We start from the raw sequence: 25,047 nt of genomic DNA, 5'->3' as shown, positions 1-25,047 counted from the left end.
TGCAAGACTTTGATTAACTTCCAGAGCTCTGAAAATGTAGATCTTGACCATTTTTCCAGTGTTCTTATTGCTTTTATGGGGGAGCAGGTTTGGGACGGTGCTTAGTCTGCCATTCTGAACATGTTTTCTTTCATGAAGTGTTTTAAGTAGGGGCCTAACATTGTCAGATCTTCATTTTGTTAAAATCTGTCTGGTCTCAGCATTGAGAATCAATTGGAGGATGGGACAGGCAGCAAGAGGATGGTTAAGAGAATCTTACTGGGGATAAGTAACGGCTGCCATTCCCAGGGCAGTAGGAGTATAGCTGTAGAGAAGTAGATCAGTCTAGGAGACTCATGTAAGATACTCGTTTCTTTCCCCCGGTCTACTCAGTCAACCAGAAACTGAAATAGGACTCACACTCTATCAGACAAGCAGGCCCAGAGGGAATCAGCCCAGACACAATGCAGGGAAGAGCATTGCTTATCTCTGGGCAGCCCAAGAAGGCCTTCTGAGCAGGAAATCCCCAATGGGGGGTGAAGTAACTCTTGGGAAGGGGCAATGAGGGCTGACATGAGGGGCTGGGGCCTGCGTGCTCCTTGGCCTCTGCTGCAGGGACAGCTGGGGGGTCGACCAGAGCTTTGCCATCTGGAATCCTCCAGGAGCACAGATTTTCTCAAGAGGCAGCCCCCAGGTGCATTGTGCTCCTGGAGACCAGTAAGGGAGCCAGGTAACAGTGAAGTGGGCTGCTTTCTTCATTTCTTTCTCTCCCAGGCAATTCTCTGAACAAGCTTTTGTATGTCCCAGATGTTCCTGCCTTTGTTCGGATTTAATCCTCCCTATTTATTCTCCCCAGTACCTGTTTATTATGTTCCATTTCTCTTTAGGAGCTGGGGCTCAGCCGATCTGCCAAGACTGATCTTATCTGCACTTGGGCAAACACAATCGTGCCATGCCTTGTCATCCAGCTCCCATGTGAAAGGGCCAAAGAAGGAGAAGAATTAAAAGCAGCACCCCAAAGAGATTTAAAAATAAACATGAAAACTGCTCCAAGCCCCATTCAGAGGCTCTCACAAAGTCCTTCACTAGAGACACAATGAAGCCCACTCTCAGGGCCCTGTCCCTCTGCAGCTGCAAATCATGTGGCCTTGGCTCTTGATTCCTGCCTTGAAGAAGGAACTGCGGCTCTGGCCAGAGCTGTGAAGACAATGACACAGAACTTCTTCCCTGCTCAGATTCAAAATTTGGGAACGTTACAGCCATTGGAGATCATAGCTTTTGGCCTTTGATGGGGTCCCTGAGGCCAACAAGGTGAGGAGGGTCCAAGGCCTCAGAGTGAGCTGAGTCCTCGGGAAAGATTAGGACGCAGGCCTTCCGATTGGCCCTCTAGCCCTTCCTCTAACAGCTGCACACGCAGACATGGACGTTGAGATTCCCTGCGAGAGCGGAGGATTAAACCACTGAAGAAAAAAAGAGATTTTATTTCTTATCACCCTTCATCAGACAGATCTACGAAGGCCAGCCAACCAACTGTACTGTCTCTAACCCGGACCTCTGGGGATAGCCCTGGACCTGAAGCCACCAGGCCCTGCCAGCCCCACCTTTGGGAGCTGAGAGCAGACACGGTCTGCTTCTTCACCATGGGTTGGAGCAAAAGCTTTGGAGGCAAGTCACAGTGAACCCATCCCCCCACCACCTGGGGGAGGAGGAAGGGCCTCTCCTAAACTGTCTCCTGAACCCTACTCACACCCTTGTCCCACCCTCCCACATCCCCATCTCAGCCTAGGACAGGAGTGAGATGGGGTCTCAGGTGGGCTTAGGGCCAACTCCTTGGCAGGAAATGTGTTAGTTCCCGTAACCCACTGCACCCTAGTTCCTTTAATCCTCACATCAGCTCTCCAAGGTAGGAATCAATATCTCTGTGGTGGGCATGAGTCTACCAACACTATGAGAAGTTACACAAGTTGCCCAAGATCACACAGCTGAGAACTGGCAGCTCTAAATTTGAGCCCTGGTCTATTGGCTCCTAAGCCGAAAACATGCCCAGGAATCTCCAATGCACCAAGGTTCCCGCTGGCTGGTCCTCCCAGGACTGTCCATTCTACCCACCTGGGACGGACAAGCCTTGTGGCTGCATGGCCAGGGTGGGGTGGAGAGATGTGGGGTGCTGCAGTGTTCCGCATGCATCCCTCGGTCACCACAAATGGCTCGTTTTATAGCGGTGGCTGCCGCAGAAGCTTCAGGCGCCTTTGCCTTGCAGGATTGACATCAATCCTCATTCAAATCAAACTCCTCTGAAACAGGCTCCAATGGAGGGGAATTTTCTGCTAAGTAAGGTGTTATTCACCCAGCACCCAGCTCCCAGCTCTCTGGGCCCGGGCTGAGCTCAGCAGCAGCCTCTACTCCACACTGATGAAACCACTTAAATACCGATTAATAGGCATAGCAGCACTGGCCCAGGCAGACTCCATGACCCCCCGGGCTCCTCCAGGCTCCTCAGGCCACAGAGCCTGGAAGCTCAGCCATATCCTCTCCGACTCTCATTCCAGCCCAGTCACTGAGTAGCAATTGGATGTTCTGTGGTGTGAGGATGAGGAGATGGCAGTGGAGGATAAAAAAGGGGAAATTATTATTCCTTTTTTGCAGCTTCTTTCTTACCAGGCTTTGCAGGGTTTCTGAGGATGGGGCAGACAAAGGACAAGCCCCATTGGGAAGGAAGGGGAGTAGCTCTGTCCTCTACCATGGCTCCCAGCACCACACAGAGAGGACTGGGTGACTCCTGCCACACTGAAGGCAACAAGAGAAGTCATCCAGACTTTAGGTTGAGACTGTACCCCAACAAAATGCCATTTCAGCTCTAGTGTAGCCCAAAACATGCTTTGATGTCCCAAATCCAATAATTTCAGCCATATACAAGTTCAATCTATGTAATACTCAGAGTTTAAACTTTTACAGCTGAAAGAATTCTTAGAGAGTTGCCAGTCCAAGCTCATTTTACAGCTGAGGAAACTCAGGACCAGAGAGGGAAAAGGTCGTGCCCAAGGTCACACAGCTAGTAAGCAGCAAAACCAAGGCTCATACCCAGATCTCCCGACTCCCCGTGCATTGTTCTTTCTCTTATTCTGTTTCTCCCCCTCCCAAGAATACAAAGATATCACTGACAGCCAGAAAGTAATAACCACATTTACATGATTTCCCAGTTTACATATTGCAATAATATCAAATTGTTCTTAAGTGATTTGTTATTAAATAAGATCAGAGAACTCAAAAATAGATTTCTGAACTCTGGTAAATAAGAATACACCTAAATGTAAGGCCAGACACTATCAAACTCTTAGAGGAAAACATAGGCAGAACACTCTATGACATAAATCACAGCGAGATCCTTTTTGACCCACCTCCTAGAGAAATGGAAAGAAAAACAAAAATAAACAAAGGGGACCTAATGAAACTTAAAAGCTTTTGCACAGCAAAGGAAAACATAAACAAGACCAAAAGACAACCCTCAGAATGGGAGAAAATATTTGCAAATGAAGCAACTGACAAAGGATTAATCTCCAAAATTTACAAGCAGCTTATGCAGCTCAATAACAAAAAAACAAACAACCCTATCCAAAAATGAGCAGAAGACCTAAATAGACATTTCTCCAAAGAAGATATACAGATTGCCAACAAACACATGAAAGAATGCTCAACATCATTAATCATTAGAGAAACGCAAATCAAAACTACAATGAGATATCATCTCACACCGGTCAGAATGGCCATCATCAAAAAATCTAGAAACAATAAATGCTGGAGAGGGTGTGGAGAAAAGGGAACACTCTTGCACTGTTGGTGGGAATGTAAATTGATACAGCCGCTATGGAGAACAGTATGGAGGTTCCTTAAAAAACTAAAAATAGAACTACCATGCTACCCAGCAATCCCACTACTGGGCATATACCCTGAGAAAACCATAATTCAGAAAGAGTCATGTACCAAAATGTTTATTGCAGCTCTATTTACAATAGCCAGGACATGGAAGCAACCTAAGTGTCCATCATCGGATGAATGGATAAAGAAGATGTGGCACATATATACAATGGAATATTACTCAGCCATAAAAAGAAACGAAATTGAGTTATTTGTAGTGAGGTGGATGGAGTTAGAGTCTGTTATACAGAGTGAAGTAAGTCAGAAAGAGAAAAACAAATACAGTATGCTAACACATATATATGGAATCTAAGGGAAAAAAAAAAAGGTCATGAAGAACCTAGTGGCAAGACAGGAATAAAGACACAGACCTACCAGAGAATGGACTTGAGGATATGGGGAGGGGGAAGGGTAAGATGTGACAAAGTGAGAGAGTGGCATGGACATATATACACTACCACACGTAAAATAGATAGCTAGTGGGAAGCAACCGCATAGCACAGGGAGATCAGCTCTGTGCTTTGTGACCACCTAGAGGGGTGGGATAGGGAGGGTGGGAGGGAGGGAAATGCAAGAGGGAAGAGATATGGGAACATATGTATATGTATAACTGATTCACTTTGTTATAAAGCAGAAACTAACACACCATTGTAAAGCACTTATACTCTAATAAAGATGTTAAAAAAAAAAAAAAGAATACACCACACTTATTCATCTGTCTTTTCAACAAATGCTAGCTAGGCACCTGCTGCTTGAATGACATGGTGCTGGGTGCGGGGTCTACAGGGTAAATGCATCAAGCGTGGTCCCTAGCCTCACCAAACTTAGAGTCTAGTAGGGGAGACAGAACAATCTCACACACACACATGCAATTATAAATGTTGCCATGCAAAGAACTGCTATGATAGAGCAAAGGGCCAGCACAGAACCTTGGGGATGACCTGCTTTATGTTTGGAGGATTGTGGAAGGCTCCTTTGAGGAGGTGACATTCAAGCTGAGACCTGAAGGATGAGAAAAAGCCAGTCATGCAAGGAGACAAAAAGGAGTGATCCAAGCAGAAGGAATCAAAGTTGGATTTCTTATCATAGACAATGAAGTGAAAATATTTTAAAATTAATATGAGCCCATTATTTTAGAGACTGGAAAGCTATTCTATTTCTTCACCTAATTGCTCTGCTTCTTAGAGATGGTGCTTTATTGATCAGCCTTTCTGCGTTGCTTGTCACAGTTTTGTATCATTTGCTCAATTTGTGGCTGAAAAGAGCCCTCTCAGAGGTTTGGAGGGACTGTTCATTTCTCTCCCCAAACCCAAACAATGGTTAGCAGCGTTGTTCAGCACATAGACTCCAATAAGAAGACCCAGGTTCCATTACTTCTTAGTTGTGTGACCTTGGGCAAGGCGCTTCCTCTCTGAGCCTCAGTTTCTTCATTTCTGTAATTGAGGATAATAAAAGCACAATCTCAGAGGGCTAAAATAGTGTGTGTGAAGAACCTAGCACAGTATCTGGCACATTGTAATTGCTCCAGAAATGTTACGCACTGTTATTGTGGTAAGCCACATTCAGACAAATTAAACTACCTTGTACATGCAAGGGTGTTGGTTAACGCTTCTTCAATTTTTTCTTTCCATGCACATTGCAGCAAAAAGCAGATCCCTCTGTGGTTGTGACTGAGGGCTTGTGCTTAGAAGTACATGGGTCCTGGCAAGATGGGTAAGAAGACTTGTGTGGGAGTCGGGGGGGGAGGCCTGAGACCTGGAGTCAGAGGTGAGATCTTTTAAACTGGGCGGGTGTTGCTCAGGGCAGAACCCCAGGGAAGGTGTCAGCCCTGGGGGACACCAACATGGTGACACTTACAAAATAAGGAAAAAGAGAAGACCCAAGAAGTGGAAGCCAGAGCCGGGCTGGCAAAAGCCACAGTTGCTGAGCTGGACTGCTCAGGACTCAAATACAAGCCAGCAGAGAGCAGGAGATTCCAGCCATCGGGGAAAATCCAAACAGGGCCCTATTCAGGACGAGGGAGAGTGCTAAGGAGGCCTGGGAAGCTCTGAGCTGGCTAGCAGGTGGTCTTCCTGAGGGTCAGCATCTCAATGCATCAAAGAATTTGGTTAGAACTTGTCTTCTCCACCCACCTTGGAGACATTTATATCTGTGCCTGAAGAAACAATCACATCTGACAAGAAAACTTAGGGTTCAGCCGGGAGATCCTTAAAGTAATACACTTTGTTGGATATGTTTTTGTATTCTCTCTCCGTTGAATGATACTTGGATTTCCTCTCTCCCCCCCCCCACCCCTGGCACCCCAGCTTGGTCCATAGCATCTTCTAGGTCAGGGGTCCCCAACCCCCGAGCCATGGACAGATACTCGTCTGTGGCCTGTTTGGAACCGGGCTGCACAGCAGGATGTGAGCAGCGGGTGAGTGAGTGAAGCTTCATCTGTATTTACAGCCACTCCCCATCACTTGCATTACCACCTGAGCTCCACCTCCTGCCAGCATTATGGTGAGTTGTATAATTATTTCATTCTATATTACAATGTAATAATAATAGAAATAAAGTGTACAATAAATGTAATGCACTTGAATCATCCTGAAACCATCCCCCCCCCCATCCCCCGTCCGTGGAAAAACTTTCTTCCACAAAACCGGTCCCTCTTGCCAAAAAGGTTGGGGACCGCAGTTCTAGGTCATGCCTGGGACTCACCTTAACTGACTCCCAAATCTTGCCTCTTACATCATGGACCACATTCTAGGCTTGCCAAAAGCTTTTATAATGACCACACCTCCTTCCCTGGCATTAGCCAGAACCAGGCTGAAATGCTCCAAGTCCAGCTCATCTAAGTGGCTCCCCTGAAGTCAAATACAAGGAAGATTTTCTGCTTTAGCCAGCTGGCAGGATTAACATTCATTAGGATTCCTTTAGCCCACTCCCTTGGCCTCCCCCTTCACATACCCACCAAACCCTGAGACATCTCCACTAAGATCTGGAGCTCCTTGGAAAACCATTTGAGAATTGCTGCTTTGATCCAATGCCCCCATTCTATCCTTAGGAAAACTAAGTCTGGAGTCATGGTCTCAGCTTCATCACAGCCTATACTCCATGTTCAATCCTTCCTTGAAGTTCAAGCAAGACAAAGACAGAAGAGCCGAGTAGGGAGGCCTCCATCTCCACGGGGAGCTACCCATCTTCCTCCTGTCTCTGCCTTCCCAGATCCCAAAGCTACCTCTTCTCATGGCAGACCAACCAGTACATGAGTCAGTTCTGCACTGAGGTTCCAGATACACCCTCAGCACCCAGCTGGGGAGACTCAACAGTGAGTCACTGTGCTGGTCAGTCCCCCAGATCAACTCTATTTCCTTTTCTAACCTGCTCCCTGACCCAGGAATCTGACCCTGATACTGGGTTCAACCAGTGGAAGTCACTGCAAGGTAGGAGGAGAGATCGGGTCATTTCTTCTCCACTCCTTCCTGCTTTGGTGCCATACCTCTGGAAGTAGCTACATCCCTCTGTGACTAACCGCTCTCACCATCCCCACCGGCTCCAGCTCTCACTGGGCCCCAGTAACGTTATTTCCTGCCTTTGTCTCTCTGACCCTAAGTGGTATGAGCTCTCTGCTGCTGTGCCTCTCTGGGTGGCCCCTTGTTGATTCCTTTAACTCTGCCCATACCTCTATAAGTAGTATGTTCATAAGAATTTCTTCATTCGAATCATCTAGGATGAATTCTGTTTCTCACCAGGTTCCAAAATGATGCAATCACATTCCCCAGACTCAAGGCCTAATGGCCCAGCCTTGGCAGCATTAAGCCTGCCTGTCAAAGCCCCAGGCTGCCCCAGATCTAAGCTCTGCTACAAGACCTTAGGCCTGAGGTGTAGGCTTCCTTGCCCTACATCTGGCATCACATCCTCCCCAAGACTGCCCTTTGATGCCCAGCTACTTCCCAGCTGGCCTTGATCTAGTGAAAGGCCTTGCCTCCCCAGTCCTACACCTCATTTATGCCTTTTCCATACCCTTTGCTGGCCCCCCCCATGGACTTTTCAACCAGTGCTCCAGGGCACTGCAAAGAAGGTATCCCCTATGGAGTTGTCAGAATACTGGGAGGAAAATCAGATGAGTATAGTATATGGAAACCAAGGGAGGAAAGAGTCTCAAGAAGGGGGTGATCAGCACAGAGAGGGTATATACAGTGAGTTCATATCCAACCACAGTAGACTCTGCAGTCTGGGTTTGGAACCCGGATCCTCTGCTTGCTAGATATATATGACTTTGAACAAGTCAGGTGGCCTCTGAGCCCCAGTTCCCACTACGTACAAAAGGAACAATGATGGTGCCCACCTCCTAGGGTGGTTCCATTATGTAACCAAGTTGTAAAGCCCCTAGCACAGTGCCTGACACATTCGAACTGTTTGGTAAATGGTAGCTCTAACTCTGAATATTAATTCGCTCAGCAAACACTCATGGGCACTCACGAAATGACCCTGCCAATGAGGATGCTGAACCAAGATGGGCTCTAGTCTCAAAGAGATGACATCAATCACTAAATTTCAAGGGAGCAAATGCTGAGTGGCCTAAAAGAGGCCTGGAAGGTGACTACAAGAGTCCTAAGAAGGGAAAATCCCTGTTGTTGCCAAGGTATGTGTTAGCAGAGCTCCAGGCACAGAAGCTCACCACGGAGGAGAGACCCTTTGAGCCAGGCCTTGAAGGATAGATGGACGAATAGCCGGGAAGAGAGAACAGCCTGGGCAAGGGCCCAGAGGGAAGACGCTGGACAGCCAAGAGAGGTTCTCAGGGCTCCCTGCTGCTCTCTGGTGCCAAACTCAAGGGTAAATGGTCCCGAGTCCAGACGGCAAATTCATGGCAGCCGCAGCTCCCAATCCTGCTCTCCCCATCACAAACGCTGGGACAAGATCATTAGGCGATTATATTTTTAAGGCCCAAATTGTTTTATTTGTTTCCCTGCCAGCTTTCATGAGGCCATCAGTCATTCCCCACACAGATAACATTTCTTATGTACATTGACAGAATAAATTACATGGTTCTCATCCGGCAAATCAACATTACAGGGGAACATTATCTTTTGCAAAACGCTGCCTGGGCACATCATAAATCCTAAACAGGTTTATTACATCTGTCTTGTCATAGATTCATTTTATTGAGAAGTGGGGTTTTTTCCAGATTAATAATCACATTAATAGACGAGATTCTTTTTAGAGGATTGTTTTCTTGGAGAAACCAAAGGAAGAATTTCACGGCTGCAGAGCCTTGTCTCACTGGTGAAGTAAGGCTGTCCTTGTCATGCTGACAGTGTCCTCCAGGGCTGGGAACTGGGAACTCTTGACTCACCCGGGGACTTTGAACCAGCCAGTGATTCCTCACCTCTGATTTCACAGCTCTCTCCAAAGGACATATCCAGAAGCTTCCAAGAGCGTGTCAAACACGTATTGTTATATGAAACCAATCAAATGAATATTTAATGAGTAACTAGCCTGTGTGCAACTGACAAACCAATGGGGGAGAGAAAGCTAACCCACATGGAACAGTAAGAAAACAATTCAGGAAGGAATATGGAGAATCAGGCTTCCGGCCTCCCTCCATGCTTGGGAGGCTCAGCCACCCCGGGATGGGTGACTTATTGACTCTGGGCTTCTTTCTCCTCTTTTTGTTAAGCGAAGGGATTGATATAGATCAAGGGCTAGCAAATTATGGCTCACGGGCCAAATCCAGACCCTCATCTATTTATTAAATGAAGTTGTATTGGAACATGGCCACACCCATTCATTTACATTTTGTTTATGGCTGATTTTGTGCTGCAATGGCAGAGCTGAGTAGCTACAACAGAGACCGAATGGTGTGAAAAGCCTGAATTATTTACTGCCTGGCCTTTTAACAGAAAAAGTTTGCCAACCTCTGGCCTAGGTAAACTCTGGGTGGAAGATTTGAGAGCCAAGTAGTGGGATCCGTACTGAAGTGCTCATAGTAACATTGACTTGAGCCCACCGTGCTAAGTGCTTTCCTGACATCATCTCATGTATTCTCAAAATGCCTCCATGACAAGATTCTATTCTATGGATGAGGAAACTGAGGCTTAAGTGGTCTGGTGACTTTTCTAACATCACCCAGAGGCAGAGGCAGAGGCAAGCTGGGAACTCAGGCCTGTCTGAAGCCAAAACCCTTGTCCTTGCCTCTCCAGTGAACGTGTTGCCTGGAGTCTGGAGATGGTAATCAGTGAGGGCTGGGGAGGTTTCTTAGAGGACCTCAAATTTGGCACGTAGGACTTTGACACGTGGAGAGGAAGGAGGAGGAGCTCCCGGCAGTGGGAACTCCTGGGGGATAAAGGAAGCGATTGTTATGTATCACAGAGCTAGCCCTGGTGTAAGGTGAGAGACTGGCCTCTCACCAGTGCCCCGGGCGGGCATGGCCTCACTCAAGCCTTACAACCACTCTGAGGTGGGTGCTTCTCTGCCCCCTTCCCAGCCCCAGAGGCAGGCGTCTGCCCACAGTCAAGGTTCCCTCTTCTCTCACATGTACTGAGTGAGTTTTTTCACCATGTCTGGCTCTCACCTGGGCTAAGGGAGAGAGCTGGTGGGATACTTAGGCCTTTAAAGTGGGATCACTCAACTGGGGGGCAGGAGGCATGGGGGTGGCAGGACCCAAGGGGAAGGCTAAACTCGGGGGCAAATTGGCGGCTATCAGAGTGGCTGACCATGACCTTCTGGGGATCATCTCTCAACCCCTTCTCTGTTCCCATCAGAGAAGACTTTGTGTCCGTACGATGGGCAAAAAGGCCCCACACACTCAGCTGCAGTTACCCCTCTGACTCATGGTCCCTGCTCTCCCCTCCATCACTCTGCTGCAGCCACACCTCCCCTGTCCCCCACACCAGGCCCCCTCACTACACAACCCCAGAAGATACTCTTCACATGGTGGCTTTCGTGAAAGCTATCCGTGGAGTTGGGCGACTCAGCGCCCCTTTGCACTTGCTGTTCCCTTAGCCTAAAATACTCTTCCATAACATATCCAAGGGTTGGATTCCTCAGCTCCTTCAGGTTTTTGCATAAAAGTCATGTTCTCTGTGCATCCTTCCTGACGTTTTATACAAAATTACGTCCTCCACACCACACCCTCCCTTCCCACCTTCCCTGCCTTAGTTTTCTCTATATCATTTACCTCCACCTAGTTTATTTGTTTACTGTGTCTACCAGTGCTTCCTCTCTGCCCCCAGTAGAACATAAGCTCCAGGAGGGCAGGATTTTGACTCTTCTATTCATTACTGTATCTCTAATACCTAGAATAAAGCCTGGCACATAGTAAGGGTTCATTATACAATTGTTGGTTAGAAGTTTAATACATCTTAACATTGTTCTATAACTTGCTAGATTTGGTTTTTTGGACAAGCTATTTCATTTTTCTAATACATTCTCGGTTTCCTCCCCATTAAAATTAAGGTGAAAACAGTATCTTCTTCACTGGGTGTTATTAGAAATAATTGAAAAACGAAACAGAAGAAATGTAACATGCTTGGCTCAGAGTGTAGCCAGAGCCTCACACACAGCAGGTGCTAAGAAGATGTGTCCCTTCCCTTCTGAGGACAATCACTGAAGTCAAACATGACTGCACTGGAGTCAAACATACCTGCAGGTATACCTGCATACCTGACTGAAGTCAAACATACCTGCACTCATACCTTGACCTTGAAGTCAAGACCAAGACTGCGTCCATCAGGCTCTGGTGTCAGACCACAGGAGAAACTCAGCTTCACTACTTACTAACAATGTGACTTAGGAAAGGTCCTTCACCTCTTTGCATCTCAGTTTGCTCATCTGTATAATGGGTTGTAACAAAGTCGACTTCATAAAGTTGTTTGGGACATTGAATGAGGTAAATCATGAGAGTTACTTGGCATAAGACATGGCCCATATGATCTCAATAGATGTTAATGATGAGGAAGAGGATGATAAGAATCCCTAAGAAGGCTGCCTGGGAAGGAGGTGTTGGCCCAGCCTTCGAATCCTCTGGTCCTTGTCCTCTTGGCAGGGAGTCAGTTCCTGACAGATCAGGCCTGAGCAGGTTAATGTGCAACGGCCTCTCCCCCCGTCTCCTTTTTTAGCACAGAAATCTGTCCTAGCACCTCTCATTATCCACTTCATCAGTCTCAAACCATTGGCTAATTGCACTCCCCAGCACCCTGCTCATTCCCTGCCTCTCCTACAAGCTCAATAACACACAGCTGCCTCCTTCTTTGGGGCCCCACTGGGAAGCTATAAACAAAATATAGCAGGCGATACCCCAACTGCCTTCTCCAGGCTCCCTTTCCCCCATTGGTCCCCTGCTCCTCTCCCTCATCCCCACCTGCAGGAAAATGGCCCCACGAGAGCCATGTGTGGAGGAGGGATAAGGGAAATGGAGTTGCAATAAGATTTCATGGTTCTCTCTGGCTTTATGTCTGCAACACTCTAACTCTTAACTGGTTGTGAACCTTGAGAAAGCAAAACACAGGAGCTTGACATTTATCCCAGCTTTCTGCCAGTGGGCACTTTCCAGACCTCAGCACAGAGAGTGGCACCCAGCGAGAGAGCAGAAGTCCTGCTGGGGGAAGAAACAAGAGACTGACATTTGAGGCAGCCAGGGCAGCTGGAATTTGTGGGGCAGGTTATAGGAGAGTTGGAAGAGGCACAGAACAGGAGAACCAGGATCTGCGTAGGGGTTTTATTGAGTCTTTGACTGGGTACAAAGCTGGGTACGTACAGAGTGAGAATTCGTGCTGCCTGACAGAGAACAGCTCCTGGCATAGTGCGAGCCAAACAGAGGTTTTGGAGGTCACACGGTGCTGGAAGATTGTGGAGTCTGACCATCCAGAGTGGAGAGATCTTCCCAAACAGCCCGGGCATTCAGCAGAGACTCAAGGGAGACCAGACATTAAGGACTAGTCTATACTCACCCTATCATAGCCTAAAACCAAGAAATGGCAGACCCAAGCTGATGTACCAGTACATTAGCTATGCCTCTCAGAACAAAAACACAACATTCTTTAAAGGAAGACAACAAAAATCTAGACCTCAACGATACAGCATCCACCACGTCAAGTATACCCTTTTTGTTATGCAGGAAAATGTAACCCATAACCAGGAGAAAATTTATCAGTAGGAACAGACCTAAAGATGACACAGGTGTTGGAATTAGCAGTAAAGGACTTTAAAACTGCCATTATAAATATGTTTAAGGATTTAAAGGAGAGTACTATGTAGTGAATAAACAAATGGGAAATCTCAATAGAACAAGGGAAACTACAGAAGGAACCAAATAAAAATAACAGAACTGAAAAATGTACTGTCTGGAATTAAAAATTAACTTGATGAGTTAAACAATAGATTAGAAAAAAATTTTTGAAAGATCAGTGAATTTGAAAACACAGCACTTGAACCATGAAAGCCGAAGTACACAGAAAAAAAAGAATGGGAAAATGGCCTGTGGAACAATACCACGCAGTGTAACATAAATGGAATTGAAGCCTAAGAAAGAAAAGAGAGAGACTGGGGTTGAAAAAAATCTTTTTAATAATTACTGTCAAGAGAATGAGAAGACAAGCCACAAACTGGGAGAAAATATTACAAAAGATGTAACTGATAAAATATACCCAAAACTCTTAAAACTCAACAATAAGAAAATAAACAACCCAATTTAAAATGGGAAAAATATCGGAACAGAATTGTCACCAAAGATGATATACAGTGAGATATCTCTTTAAAACAACAGTGAGATATCACTATACACCTATGAGAATGGCCAAATCCAAAACACTGACAATACCAAATACTGGTGAGTTTGTGGAGCAACATGAAATCTTATTCATTGTTGGTGGGAATGCAAAACGGTACAGCTACTTTAGAAGACAGTTTGGCGGTCACTTACAAAGCTAAATATAGCCTTACCATATGACCCAGCAATCACATTTCCTGGTATTTACTCAAATGAGTTGAAAACTTACACTTACCCCAAAACCTGTACATGAATGTTTATAGCGACTTTATTTGTAATTGCCAAAATTAGAAAGAAGGACTTCCCTGGTGGCGCAGTGGTTAAGAATCTGCTTGCCAATGCAGGGGACACGGGTTCGACCCCTGGTCCGGGAGGATCCCACATGCCACGGAGCAACAAAGCCCTCGTGCCACAACTACTGAGCCTGCACTCTAGAGCCTGCAAGCCACAACTACTGAGCCCGAGTGCCACAACTACCGAAGCCCGCACGCCTAGAGCCCGTGCTCCGAGACAAGAGAAGCCACCGCAACGAGAATCCCACGCACTGCAACAAAGAGTAGCCCCGATTCGCCACAACTAGAGAAAGCCCGCGCGCAGCAACGAAGACCCAATGCAGCCAAAAGTAAACTAATTAATTAAAGAAAAAAAAAAAATTAGAAAGGAAACAAGATGTCCTTCAATAAGTGAATGAATAAACATACTGTGATACACCCAAACAATAAAATATTATTTAGTGATTAAAAAAACAAGTTATCAAGCAGTGAAAAGACATGTAAGAAACTTTAAAACATTACTAAGTGAAAGAAGCCACTCTGCAAGGCCTACATATTGTATTATTTCAACTATATGACATTTTGGAAAAGGCAAAACTATGGAGACAGTAAAAAGGTTAGTGGTTTCCAGGAATTAGGGGGAGGGAGGGATAAATAGGTGGAGCACAAAGGATTTTTAGGGCAGTGAAACTGCTCTGTATAATACTGCAATGGTGAATACATGTCATACATTTGTCAAAACCCTTAGAATATATAACACCAAAGAATTAACTGAAATGTAAACTATGGACTTTGTTGATAAAGATGTGCCAATGTTGATCGTTTTTAAAAAATTTTTATTGGAGTATAGTTGATTTACAATGTCGTGTTACTTTCTGCTCTACAGCAAAGTGAATCAGTTATACATATACATATATCCACTCTTTAGATTCTTTTCCCATATAGATCATTACAGAGAACTGAGTAGAGTTCCCTGTGCTATACAGTAGGTCCTTTTTAGTTATCTATTTAATATATAGTTGTGTGTATATGTCCATCCCAATCTCCCAGTTTAGCCCACCCACTTTTCCCCTCAGTAACCATAAGATTGTTTTCTACATCTGTAACTCTATTTCTGTTTTGTAAATAAGTTCATTTGTACCATTTTTTTAGATTCCACATATAAGCAATATCAAGCGATATTTGTCCTTCTCTGTCTGACTTACTTCACTCAGTATGACAATCTCTAGGTCCATCCATGTTGCTGCAAATAGCATTATTTTGTTCTTTTTTATGGCTGAGTAATATTCCATTGTATATATGTGCCACACCTTCTCTATCTATTCCTCTGTTGATGGACATTTAGGTTGCTTTCATGCCCTGGCTATTGTAAATAGTGCTGTAATGACTATTGGGGTGCAGGTATCTTTTCGAATTATGGTTTTCTCCAGGTATATGCCCAGGAATGGGATTGCTGGATCATCTGGTAGCTCTATTTTTAGTTTTTTAAGGAACCTCCATACTGTTCTCCATAGTGACTGTATCAGTTTACATTCCCACCAACAGTGTAGGAGGGTTCCCTTTTCTCCACACCCTCTCCAGTATTTACTGTTTGTAGATTTTTTTAATGATGGCCATTCTGAGTGGTGTGAGATGATACCTCATTGAAGTTTTGATTTGTATTTCTCTAATAATTGGTGATGTTGAGTGTATTTTCATGTGCTTTTTGGCCATCTGTATGTCTTCTTTGGAGAAATGTCTATTTAGCCCATTTTTTGATTGGGTTGTTTGTTTTTTTGTTATTGAGCTGCATGAGCTGTTTGTATATTTTGGACATTAATCCCTTGTCAGTCACTTCGTTTGCAAATATTTTCCCCCATTCTGTGGGTTTTCTTTTCATTATGGTTTCCTTTGCTGTGGAAAAGCTTTTGAGTTTAATTAGGTCCCACTTGTTTATTTTTGTTTTTATTTTCATTAGTCTAGGAGGTGGGTCAAAAAAGATCTTGCTGTGATTTAAGTCAGAGAGTGTTAATGTTGGTCATTAACTGTAATAAATAAACCACACTGATGCAGAATGTTGATGGTGAAGGAGGTTGTGTGTGTATGATAAGAAGGGATATGTGGAAACTCTGGACTTTCTGCTCAAGTTTACTGTGAACCTAAAATTGCTCTAAAAATAAAGTATATTAATTTTTGAAAATACTGAAAAAGTTTCATATATCATGAATATGTCCATCCACAAATCCAAGAAGTTCAACAAACCCCAAGCAGTGTAAACACACACACACAAACACACACAACACCATCAAAGCACATAACAAAATTTCAGAAAAAAAAAAGAGAAAAAGAGCTCCCTCCCCCCCACAAAAATGCCTACAGATAGGAGAATGAAGATAAAAATATATGACTTATCACTGATTTACCACTAGACACAAGTTAGAAGGCAAGGAGAACTTAAAGTGCTAGAAAAAAAATAAACTATCACCCTAAAAGCCTATATTCAGAAAAAAAATCCTTCAAAAATTAAGGTGAAATAGAGACATTTTTAAATAAGCCAAAGCTAGGAGAATTCATCACTAGCTGATCTGCATTATAAGAAATGTTAAAGGAAGTTCTTTAGGTTGAAGAGAAATGGTACCAGATGGAAACTAGGATCCCCATCAGGGAATAAAGTACGCCAGAAATAGTAATAAGTATGAGTCAGTGTTAAAGACTTTTCTTAATTCTTAATTTCTTTAAAAGAAAAACTACTGTTTACAGCAAAAAATTATACTACATTGTGGGAGTTAACATATGTAAAAATAAAAATAAATGTCAAAAATAGAACAAAAGGGGGGAAATTAAAATCTACTGTTGTAAGATTCTTACATTGTATGTGAAGGGGAATAATATTAATTCAAGGTAGACTTTGATAATTTAAGAATGCATATTGCAATTCCTAGAACAATCTTTGTTTTGTTTTTTTTTAGCATCCAAAATCTTTTTAATAACACGGTAGGATCTGGGGTTAGTTTTTGTAGCCACGGCTAGCCCATCGGCCTCTGGCACACTCAAACTTCCGGCCCTTGGGGCGTACATAGGGTTTGGTGTGGCTATGCGGGGTTCCTGGGGCCTTGCCGAAATGCCTGTACACCTTTCGGCCCTTGCGAGGACCAGAGAGGAGGACAGTGCCACAGCCCTTGGGGGAGTCCAGGGCCAGCTTGTCGAAGGTGAGGATCTGGCCCCCGGCCTTGAGGATGCAGCTCCGGGCACAGCTGCTCACTCGAGGAGCACACACCTTCAGTTTGGACACCTCCTGGACATGCACATCATCGGTTATAGTCCCCACAACCACAGCTCTTTTGCCTTCCCAGCCAGGAAGCTTCATCTTCCAAATCATCCGGGAAAGGGACAGAGGTGGCCAGTTGATGTGACTCATGAACAACCTCTTCAGTACAACTTGATTGAAAGTGAAGTTGGTTTGTCTGGCCAGAAACCTGTACAGCTTGACCAACAGCCTTAGGTAGATGTCCTGGCTCTTGGGCTCCTTGTGTGGAAACTTTCGGTCCTTGTTGTGCTGGATGTCAACTCCCATGATGGCTCCTCCTCCTTAGCCAGGTCCAGAAAGAGAGAGCTAGAACAATCATTTAACAAGAGATGTAGATTTTTTTTAAAAACTAGAAGAGATAAAAATAGAATACTAAAAATTCTCAAGAACCCAAAAGAAAAAGGAAAGGAGGGAAGAAAATTTTAAAATAACAAAGCGGAAAAACAGATATCTAATGGCAAAATGGTACTTTCAATCCAACCAAATCAATAATTATATTAAATGTAAATGAACTAAACACTTCAATTAAAAGGCAGAAATTATCTGACAATAAAAGAGCAAGACCCAATTATATCCTTTTATAATAAGACACACACTTTAAGTATAAAAACACAGAGAGGGGAGGTATAAACTGGGAGATTTGGATGGACATATACACACAACTGCATATAAAATATATAACTAATAAGGACCTACTGTATAGCACAGGGAACTCTACTCAGTTCTCTGTAATGACCTATATGGGAAAAGAATCTAAAAAAGAGTTGATATATGTATATGTATAACTGATGCACTTTGCTGTAGAGCAGAAAGTAACACAACATTGTAAATCAACTATACTCCAATAAAAATTTTTTTTAAAAGATTTGGGGCAATTGCAGTAATGACTGTGGATTAGATTAAAATATTGTATTAGTGTTAAATATTCTAAAATTGCTAACTTTTTGGGTGATGTAAGTGGATATTCTTGCTCTTATGAAATGCATACTGAAACATTAAAGGGGTAAAGAACCTAATGTATGTAATCTACTCTCAAATGGTCCAGAAAAAAATGAATATAGCTAGAGAAAGGTAAGGCAGATTCTGCAAAATATTAAAATTTGATGAATCTGAAAAAAAATTTTTTAATAAAAATAAATAATAATATAAACACAGAGAAGTTAAAAGTGAAAAGATGCACTAATTTGAAAAAAGGATATATTAATATCAGTTGAAGTAGATTCAAGACAAGGAATACCACTAGAGGAAAGGAGGAAATTTTCATATGATAAAAAGAGTCAAATAATCAAGAAGACAGAACAATCCCAAATATGTATGCATCTAATAACAGAGCTTATGAACACATGAAGCAAAAATGGACAGAACTAAAGATCTGTGTGTTTCACTGTATGTAAATTATATCTCCATAAAAACCAAGAAATTTTTTTTAAAAGACAGGTTCTCTGGCACAGAAATAGGTCTGGGGCTCAAGGTCAAGACATAACCTGCAGTCAGAGTCCCAGAGGGTTGTCCCAGAGCTCTGAAATCCCTCCTGCCTGCAGCCAGGGAGGAGCCCTGGCAGCTGGCTCAACACAGAGCCAATGGTCTCAGAGGAAGGTAAGAAATCATACCTGTGAGGGAAGCAAGGACAAGGGCAGGGAGCTGGTCAGAGCTTAACAGACACCACTAGTAGGTAGAACACAGTGTAATGTCCTATGTCAGCCCTTTTATTTCCCTCATAATCCTTACTACAACTTGTAACCATTGCATTTATCTATGTGTTATGTCAGTTGGTGTCCATCTCTCCCCTAACCTGTAAATCCCATGAGGGCAGGGACCATGTCTGTCTTTTCCACCATCTTATCCTAAGCCCTGGGCACAGTGGCTGACATATAAGAAGGCCCTTGACAGTTGACATTGGATAAATGAGTGAATAAATGAATGAATGAGGACATAAAAGAAAGGGAATGAGAGAGGAGGGAGGGAGGAAGGGAGGGAAAGAAACAAAAAAGAGAGAAACAGGAAAAATCTATGTCCTACTCCCCCTAGAAGGGCTAAGGCAGTGTCATGAAGAATGGGAAGTCAACGTACAAACCCTCAGATCTCTTTTTCCATCCCAAAGTTTCCCAGGAACCGTTGCAACCCCTGACTAGGCTGCCCTGCTCCTATTCCTGTCCTGCCACCTGAGCCCCTGACCTCAGCAAGACCCTGAGGACCTAGGGTCTCAGTGGAGATCCTCTATGGCTCCTCCCAGGACGTTGTCTCTGACTTCAGTGTGTCCTGCGCTAAATCAGACCTTTGCCTGCCAGAGCACAGTCTCAGCTCCCCAGGGAAGGAATCGACAGTCCCTAATTTGCTGCCTCCCTACCCCATCTCCACAGTAGGCCATTTCCCAGACAATAGCCATTGTCACTGCCTTTGTGCAGGCCCAGGCATCCTGAAATTGAGTCTCCAATCTCCTCGCAGATGTGCACAGGAAATAGAAAATCCATGCCAGTCCCTGCTGGCACACTGGCAGTTGATTCCAAAGCACACAGGACACCTGCTCCCTGGGGTGCAGAGTGGACAGATAGATAACTTGAGACAGCCTGAGCAGAGGGAGATCTAACTCCCATGACCAGCCCTCCAGGGTAGGATCAGCAACTTCCTGGGAGCTGAGGACCCCCACAATCCCCTACTAGTATCACCACTCACAGCAAGGCCTGATCAGCTAGGGTCATCCCCGGAAAACCTAGGGACCCCTGAGTTCCAGAGTCCTATTTATAAGAAGGCCTCCTTGTTTCCTGGCAGAACAAAGGATTCAAGGAACTAGCAATCCTCAGAGAGGAAGATAGACCATAAATGCTCCCACCCCCAGGAACAAGCCTTTGAAAGCGTAAAGCCAACCAGCGGTAGGAGAAAGCCCTCCTTTCCATTCCTCAAAGGGCAGCCTGCAGATGCTTCTGACTCATGCTTTAAAAACTCTGACTATTGGTCCGCAGCTGCATTAAACATAATCCTAAATATTTCGAGACAATCAGGGAAATTTTATTATGAACTTGATATTAGACAATACAAAGGATCTTTTTTGTTGTTAATTTTGTTAGGTGAGATAATGCCTTGTTGTTACGTTAAGAAAACATCCATTTTTTTTTAAGAAATGTATCCTGCAGGATTATAATGATGCAATATTCAAGATTTGCTTTAAAATACTTTACTACAGAATAACGAAAGAAGGAAAACTATCATAAGGCAGAATCCAGGTTTAGCTAGATAAGATGCTATTATTGATTAAAGATGTCTGCCCTAGGCAGGGGATATGCAGCAAGGACGGGAAGCAGAGGGGAATACAGGATATCAGCTACATATTTGCCATCCTGACTGGCCCCTTGTCTGTCAGACAAATGTCTACTTTGCCTTTCAGGCCTGCTTCAAAGAATACCTTAGTTATGTATTGATTAACTGGGAGTTAATACGTTCTTACACAATTCAGTCTTGGTTTTTTTTTTTTTTTTCTGTTTCTGCTCTAGGACAAGCCAAAAATGAGAGCCAACAGGGCCTTGGCCTAACAATTGCTATCATTAATTAACTTTTATATGAAAGTACTGATTTTATATTTTAGACTCAGCTAAATGATTTCCCGTTTCCTTACTTCCCAGCAGGAAGTGATATTAATAACTGTAATTTATTGGAGGCCCACCATTGTGCCAGGCAGTGTGCCAAGTGCTACACACACATATCACCTCATTAATCATCACCCGTGAGCTAGGACTGTGTTACCCCCGCATTTCAGGTCCAAGTTGGAATCATTCGCACAAGGTCATACAGAGGATAAACAGTTGAGTCAGGCTCTCTGATACCAAAGGCAGTGCTGGAACGTTGTAAGTTCCCACCTCCCACTGAACGCCTAGGCTAGGCTCTTATAAATTTTTTAGCCACAAGAGAGCCGGGACTTTGTGGAGTAGAGGGCCAGAGAGAAAAGAGGAGATCAAGTTCCAAAGCTCAGCTGCTGAGAGCCGGTAACCCCGGGGGAATCTCTGCTCTAAACAAGGAGGGAAAGAAGAAACACCATCTGCTAAGGGCTTCCCCAGCGCCCCGTGGAACCACTCTCCTCCTGGCGCTCAGAGCAGCTGCTCAGAAGCCACCAGGGAGGGACTCCCTGCTGTGAGGGTTCCAGGTGGCTGGGGCCACTTCCCTGAAAACTCAGCCCTCTCTGGGGCCAGCATTCTGTGTATTAGCAAAATGATGGGTGAAAACTTGGGGATTCAATCAATGAAATCGGGGAGACAAATTTGGGGTTCCATTAACATAATTCTAATTGGATGCAATCCTTAGTTCAGGGTTTTCTTATTTCACAATGGCAATTTGAATCAAAACTTTTGTGTGAGTTTGGTTTTTTCTGTGGGTTTTGAATTTTTACCAGTAACTAAATATCTTACCTGCCATGCTGTGGGAGGGGTGTGCCGTCCACACAAAATGCAAAATTCCAACGTGGGCATTAAACGTCTGGCTCATGCGAAGAATCTGATATTCTAACTGAAATGATATTTATTTAGAAAGAAGGAAAGGTTGGTTGTTTTTCTCTAATTCTCTGTGGTTTTCTGCTTCTGTTCCCCCTGCCCCCTTAAAAAAGGACTCCAAGGTTTTCCCAGGAGTCAGTGAGAATTGCTGGTAATAATTTGGGGGTGGAAGTTAGTGAATGAAATATGAATGATTTCAAACTTAAGCAGGTCAGGGATTTCAGCTGAAATATTGGGAATGAGGCTTGAGCTCGTGGGCATTGTCCAGTTTGAACTGGCTCAGTGAGTATGTCCAATTGCAGTATTGGGTACAGTACAGATAACCTGCTGCATTGAAATGCTGTACCTGCATTTGTGTGGGTTGTGGTCTTTGATAACCTTCATTGGCTATATGGCTCTCCATTAAGAATTTGGGAAAATACTGAACTAGAGAAACAAATGGTTAAGACATTAGTTTGTCCCACAACTATACTGAAGGTCTTAAAAATAAGCCCTCCATGCTCCCAAGTTCTACAGCCTCCAAAAATCATCCTTCCCCTTAAAATCTAGGTAGCGATCGTCTGAGTCCCCAAACGGCTTAACTGGAAGAAAGACTGACACTTTCTCAGGTTCTCTCCCCAATGATCTCTGAAAATCCCTGAGGAATACTTCCATGTCCCCCTCAAAGCAACCCTGGTTGTTGCTAGAACATTAAGCAGCTGTCTGACTTCTGGTCAACTTGTTCCTTCATTCCTGTGTTGCATTTCTCTGGATTATTTCTGCTCTCTTAAAAGTCCCATCCCAAATTCCCCCCAAGCACAGAAACCAGATTGTAAACCAGATGGTAACATTTAACAAAATTTTACTGAAGCCTTAGGGGGAGCCAAAGGGAATTACAGTGCAGAGGGCTATCTCCCTCCTTGGGCTCCACTGGGCTGCATCGCTGGAACCACCAGCTCCCTTTCCACAACAGAATTGTTTGTCTCTATCTCCCCTACATTAGTTAAGATCCTCGCCCCCATCCCAGTCTCCTCTGGGGTCCAGCAAGAGGGGGCCGAGGTGGATGTGGGTGGGGGGAGGAAGACTTTCCGTCTCTGCTTCCCATGATCTGCAGACATGCTAACTCAACCCAAAGTGAAGACGTAGCCTTAACACCATCGTGAAAAGCAGCTGAATTCCTCACTGCTCCCAAGACGCCATTTCAGCAAAGAATGTTTTGCCTTATAGCTGTGAAACCGAAAGTCCCATGAAAGGATTTGTCTTAAATTTGGATGTAATTTGCCCTCAAAGTTATATACAAGTCTCCCCTTGTTGAAACAGAAAGTCACTCGTTTTTAAAACTGAACCCTATCTGGTCACTATTTGTCATCAATAATGGGGTTTGCCTTTATAATTTGGAGGTTATCAAACACAGCAGCCGGGAAGGACTGCAGTGCCTAAACTACTCTCTGTCTTTGTGGTCTGTCCTTTCACACCTAAGTCTTCCCAAGGGAGACATCCTGTATGTGTGCCCCTGTGCTCCAGATATGGCTCTTTACATGATGCTACCCTGCTGGGTCCAGGGTCCCAGGAGGAATGAACAGTTTTCGATCAGGCTGGTGACACAAACTAAAGAAAAGGCCTTTGAGCGTTGCTGGAGCAGCATGGATGCTCTAAGGAGAAACAACACGAGAAGTGAAACTGTCTGTGACAAAAGGAAGGACAATGTAACAGAGTTTGGCCCACATCGAAAGAAGAGTGCCAGGGCAGAGCTCTTGACAGCACCCCAAAGCCAGCATCTTTTTAGCCTCTTCTTTGTGTTGTTGTATTGTGTTATGCTCACAGGGGACCTGGCCTTGGTGTTCCTCTAGGGTAAAGTTTGAGTTTTTCCTTTTTAAAACCTTTCAGATTCTTTGTCCTGATGTGTCTTAATCTATACTTCTCAAACTAGGGCATATTCTTCCCTTCCCCGGGGATATGTAGCAGTGTGCTAGAGGTGTAGGAAATCACAGAACACTGCACACATCTGTGGCATGTGGATTTAACTAAAAAATGGCTGGGGGTGCCATTTTGAATTTTTGCACTTTTACATGTCTTTTTCACAAGGCAAATTCGGTAACCTCCTGCTTTTCCATTTCATATAATTTCATGTTTTTCCATGACAGCTTGGAGATTTTTTTAATGTTTAATCAAAGTAATGCATTTGAACATAGTTTTAAAATCAAATCATACAAAAAGCTTCTCATGAAAAATCATAATGCCCTGCCCTATTCCACCCCATCCCCAGACTAGCTCCCCAGATGTAGTGACTTATAACTCTTTATAACTCTCGCAGTTGTTTTTTCTACTAGCTCCCTCCACGTGTCTAAATAATATGTTTAAACTGTTATCTATTGATCCATAAATTTCAGACATTCTCTATTGATTTTGAATTATGATGGATGTCGGTTTGGCTCCTTTATTCCACCAATCTGTATGGTCCCCTCCAGCTATTTCACAATTTTTAGTTAAATAATTGGTGTTGTAAAATAGACATTTGCTGTTTGTTGGCAACCCAACCTCCATTCTCTTTCCTCTTTTAACTGTACCTTGATTTCCACTTGGGAACCCACTGTTCCCCTACACAGTCATCACTTTCCTTGGAAACTGACATGATCTCTGGCTACAGGGTTGGGACCTGATTGGCTAAACCCCATCCCCCAAGCTACAGTGATTGATCAAGGAAAGGCATGTAACCCAATATTGACCAATGAGAGGCTTTCTGGAGGAAACTGGGATAGAATTTCCTTGTTTTTCTACAGAAGCCCCTAGGGAAGTATTCTCTCCCTGATGGACTGAACCCTAGAAACCCCTAGAAGGTACTGGAAGCTACCTTGCACCCATGAGGAAAGCCGGTATTACTTTGAATAAATACTGCCAAGGGGAGTGATGGAAATTAAAGATTTTAGAGAGCCCTTGGATCAAGCCTCATCTGGAGCCTAAACTACCTTCTAAGTTGCCAATCATGTGAGCAAAATACTGTAATTCCCTTTATGGCTTAAGCCACTTTGAGTTTTCATTTACTTGCAAAGGAAAGACTTCTCACCAATGTAAGGGTTTGCATCACTATGATCACACAGCAAATCATTTGTGGTTTCACTGCAGAGCTGAGCAGTGTATAATTACATATCCTTTCATGTACAGGCTTTTGGGTAGCTTTTAAAAATTATTACTTTCACTTGCAAAATTTTCCATATGCGTGTTCTTAATTCTTTCCACATACTCATCTCCAACCTCCTCCTCCACCCCCAGCTGGTGGTCCTCTCTGCTGTCAGCCTGTACCTTCTTTCTCTTCAGTACTTTCCTGATTTGAATCCCTTATTTCCTGGATGCCATGACATCTCCTCTTTTGGATTACTCAGGATT

General features: G+C 44.1%; 1 protein-coding gene across 1 annotated transcript; it reads right to left on the bottom strand.

The window, feature by feature from the left end:
* Positions 1 to 16,864: 16,864 nt before the first annotated feature.
* LOC133088728 (large ribosomal subunit protein eL18-like) lies at positions 16,865 to 17,473 on the bottom strand. Its single transcript, XM_061186775.1, has one exon. The coding sequence runs from the start codon at positions 17,471 to 17,473 to the stop codon at positions 16,907 to 16,909; it is 567 nt and encodes a 188-aa protein (XP_061042758.1). The 3' UTR covers positions 16,865 to 16,906.
* Between the last annotated feature and the right edge of the window lie 7,574 nt (positions 17,474 to 25,047).

This window comes from Eubalaena glacialis, chromosome 3 (genome assembly GCF_028564815.1).
Source record: "Eubalaena glacialis isolate mEubGla1 chromosome 3, mEubGla1.1.hap2.+ XY, whole genome shotgun sequence".
Classification (NCBI taxonomy): domain Eukaryota; kingdom Metazoa; phylum Chordata; class Mammalia; order Artiodactyla; family Balaenidae; genus Eubalaena; species Eubalaena glacialis.
Note: the sequence above shows the minus strand (reverse complement) of the source record. Positions and strands in the feature narration are given on the sequence as shown.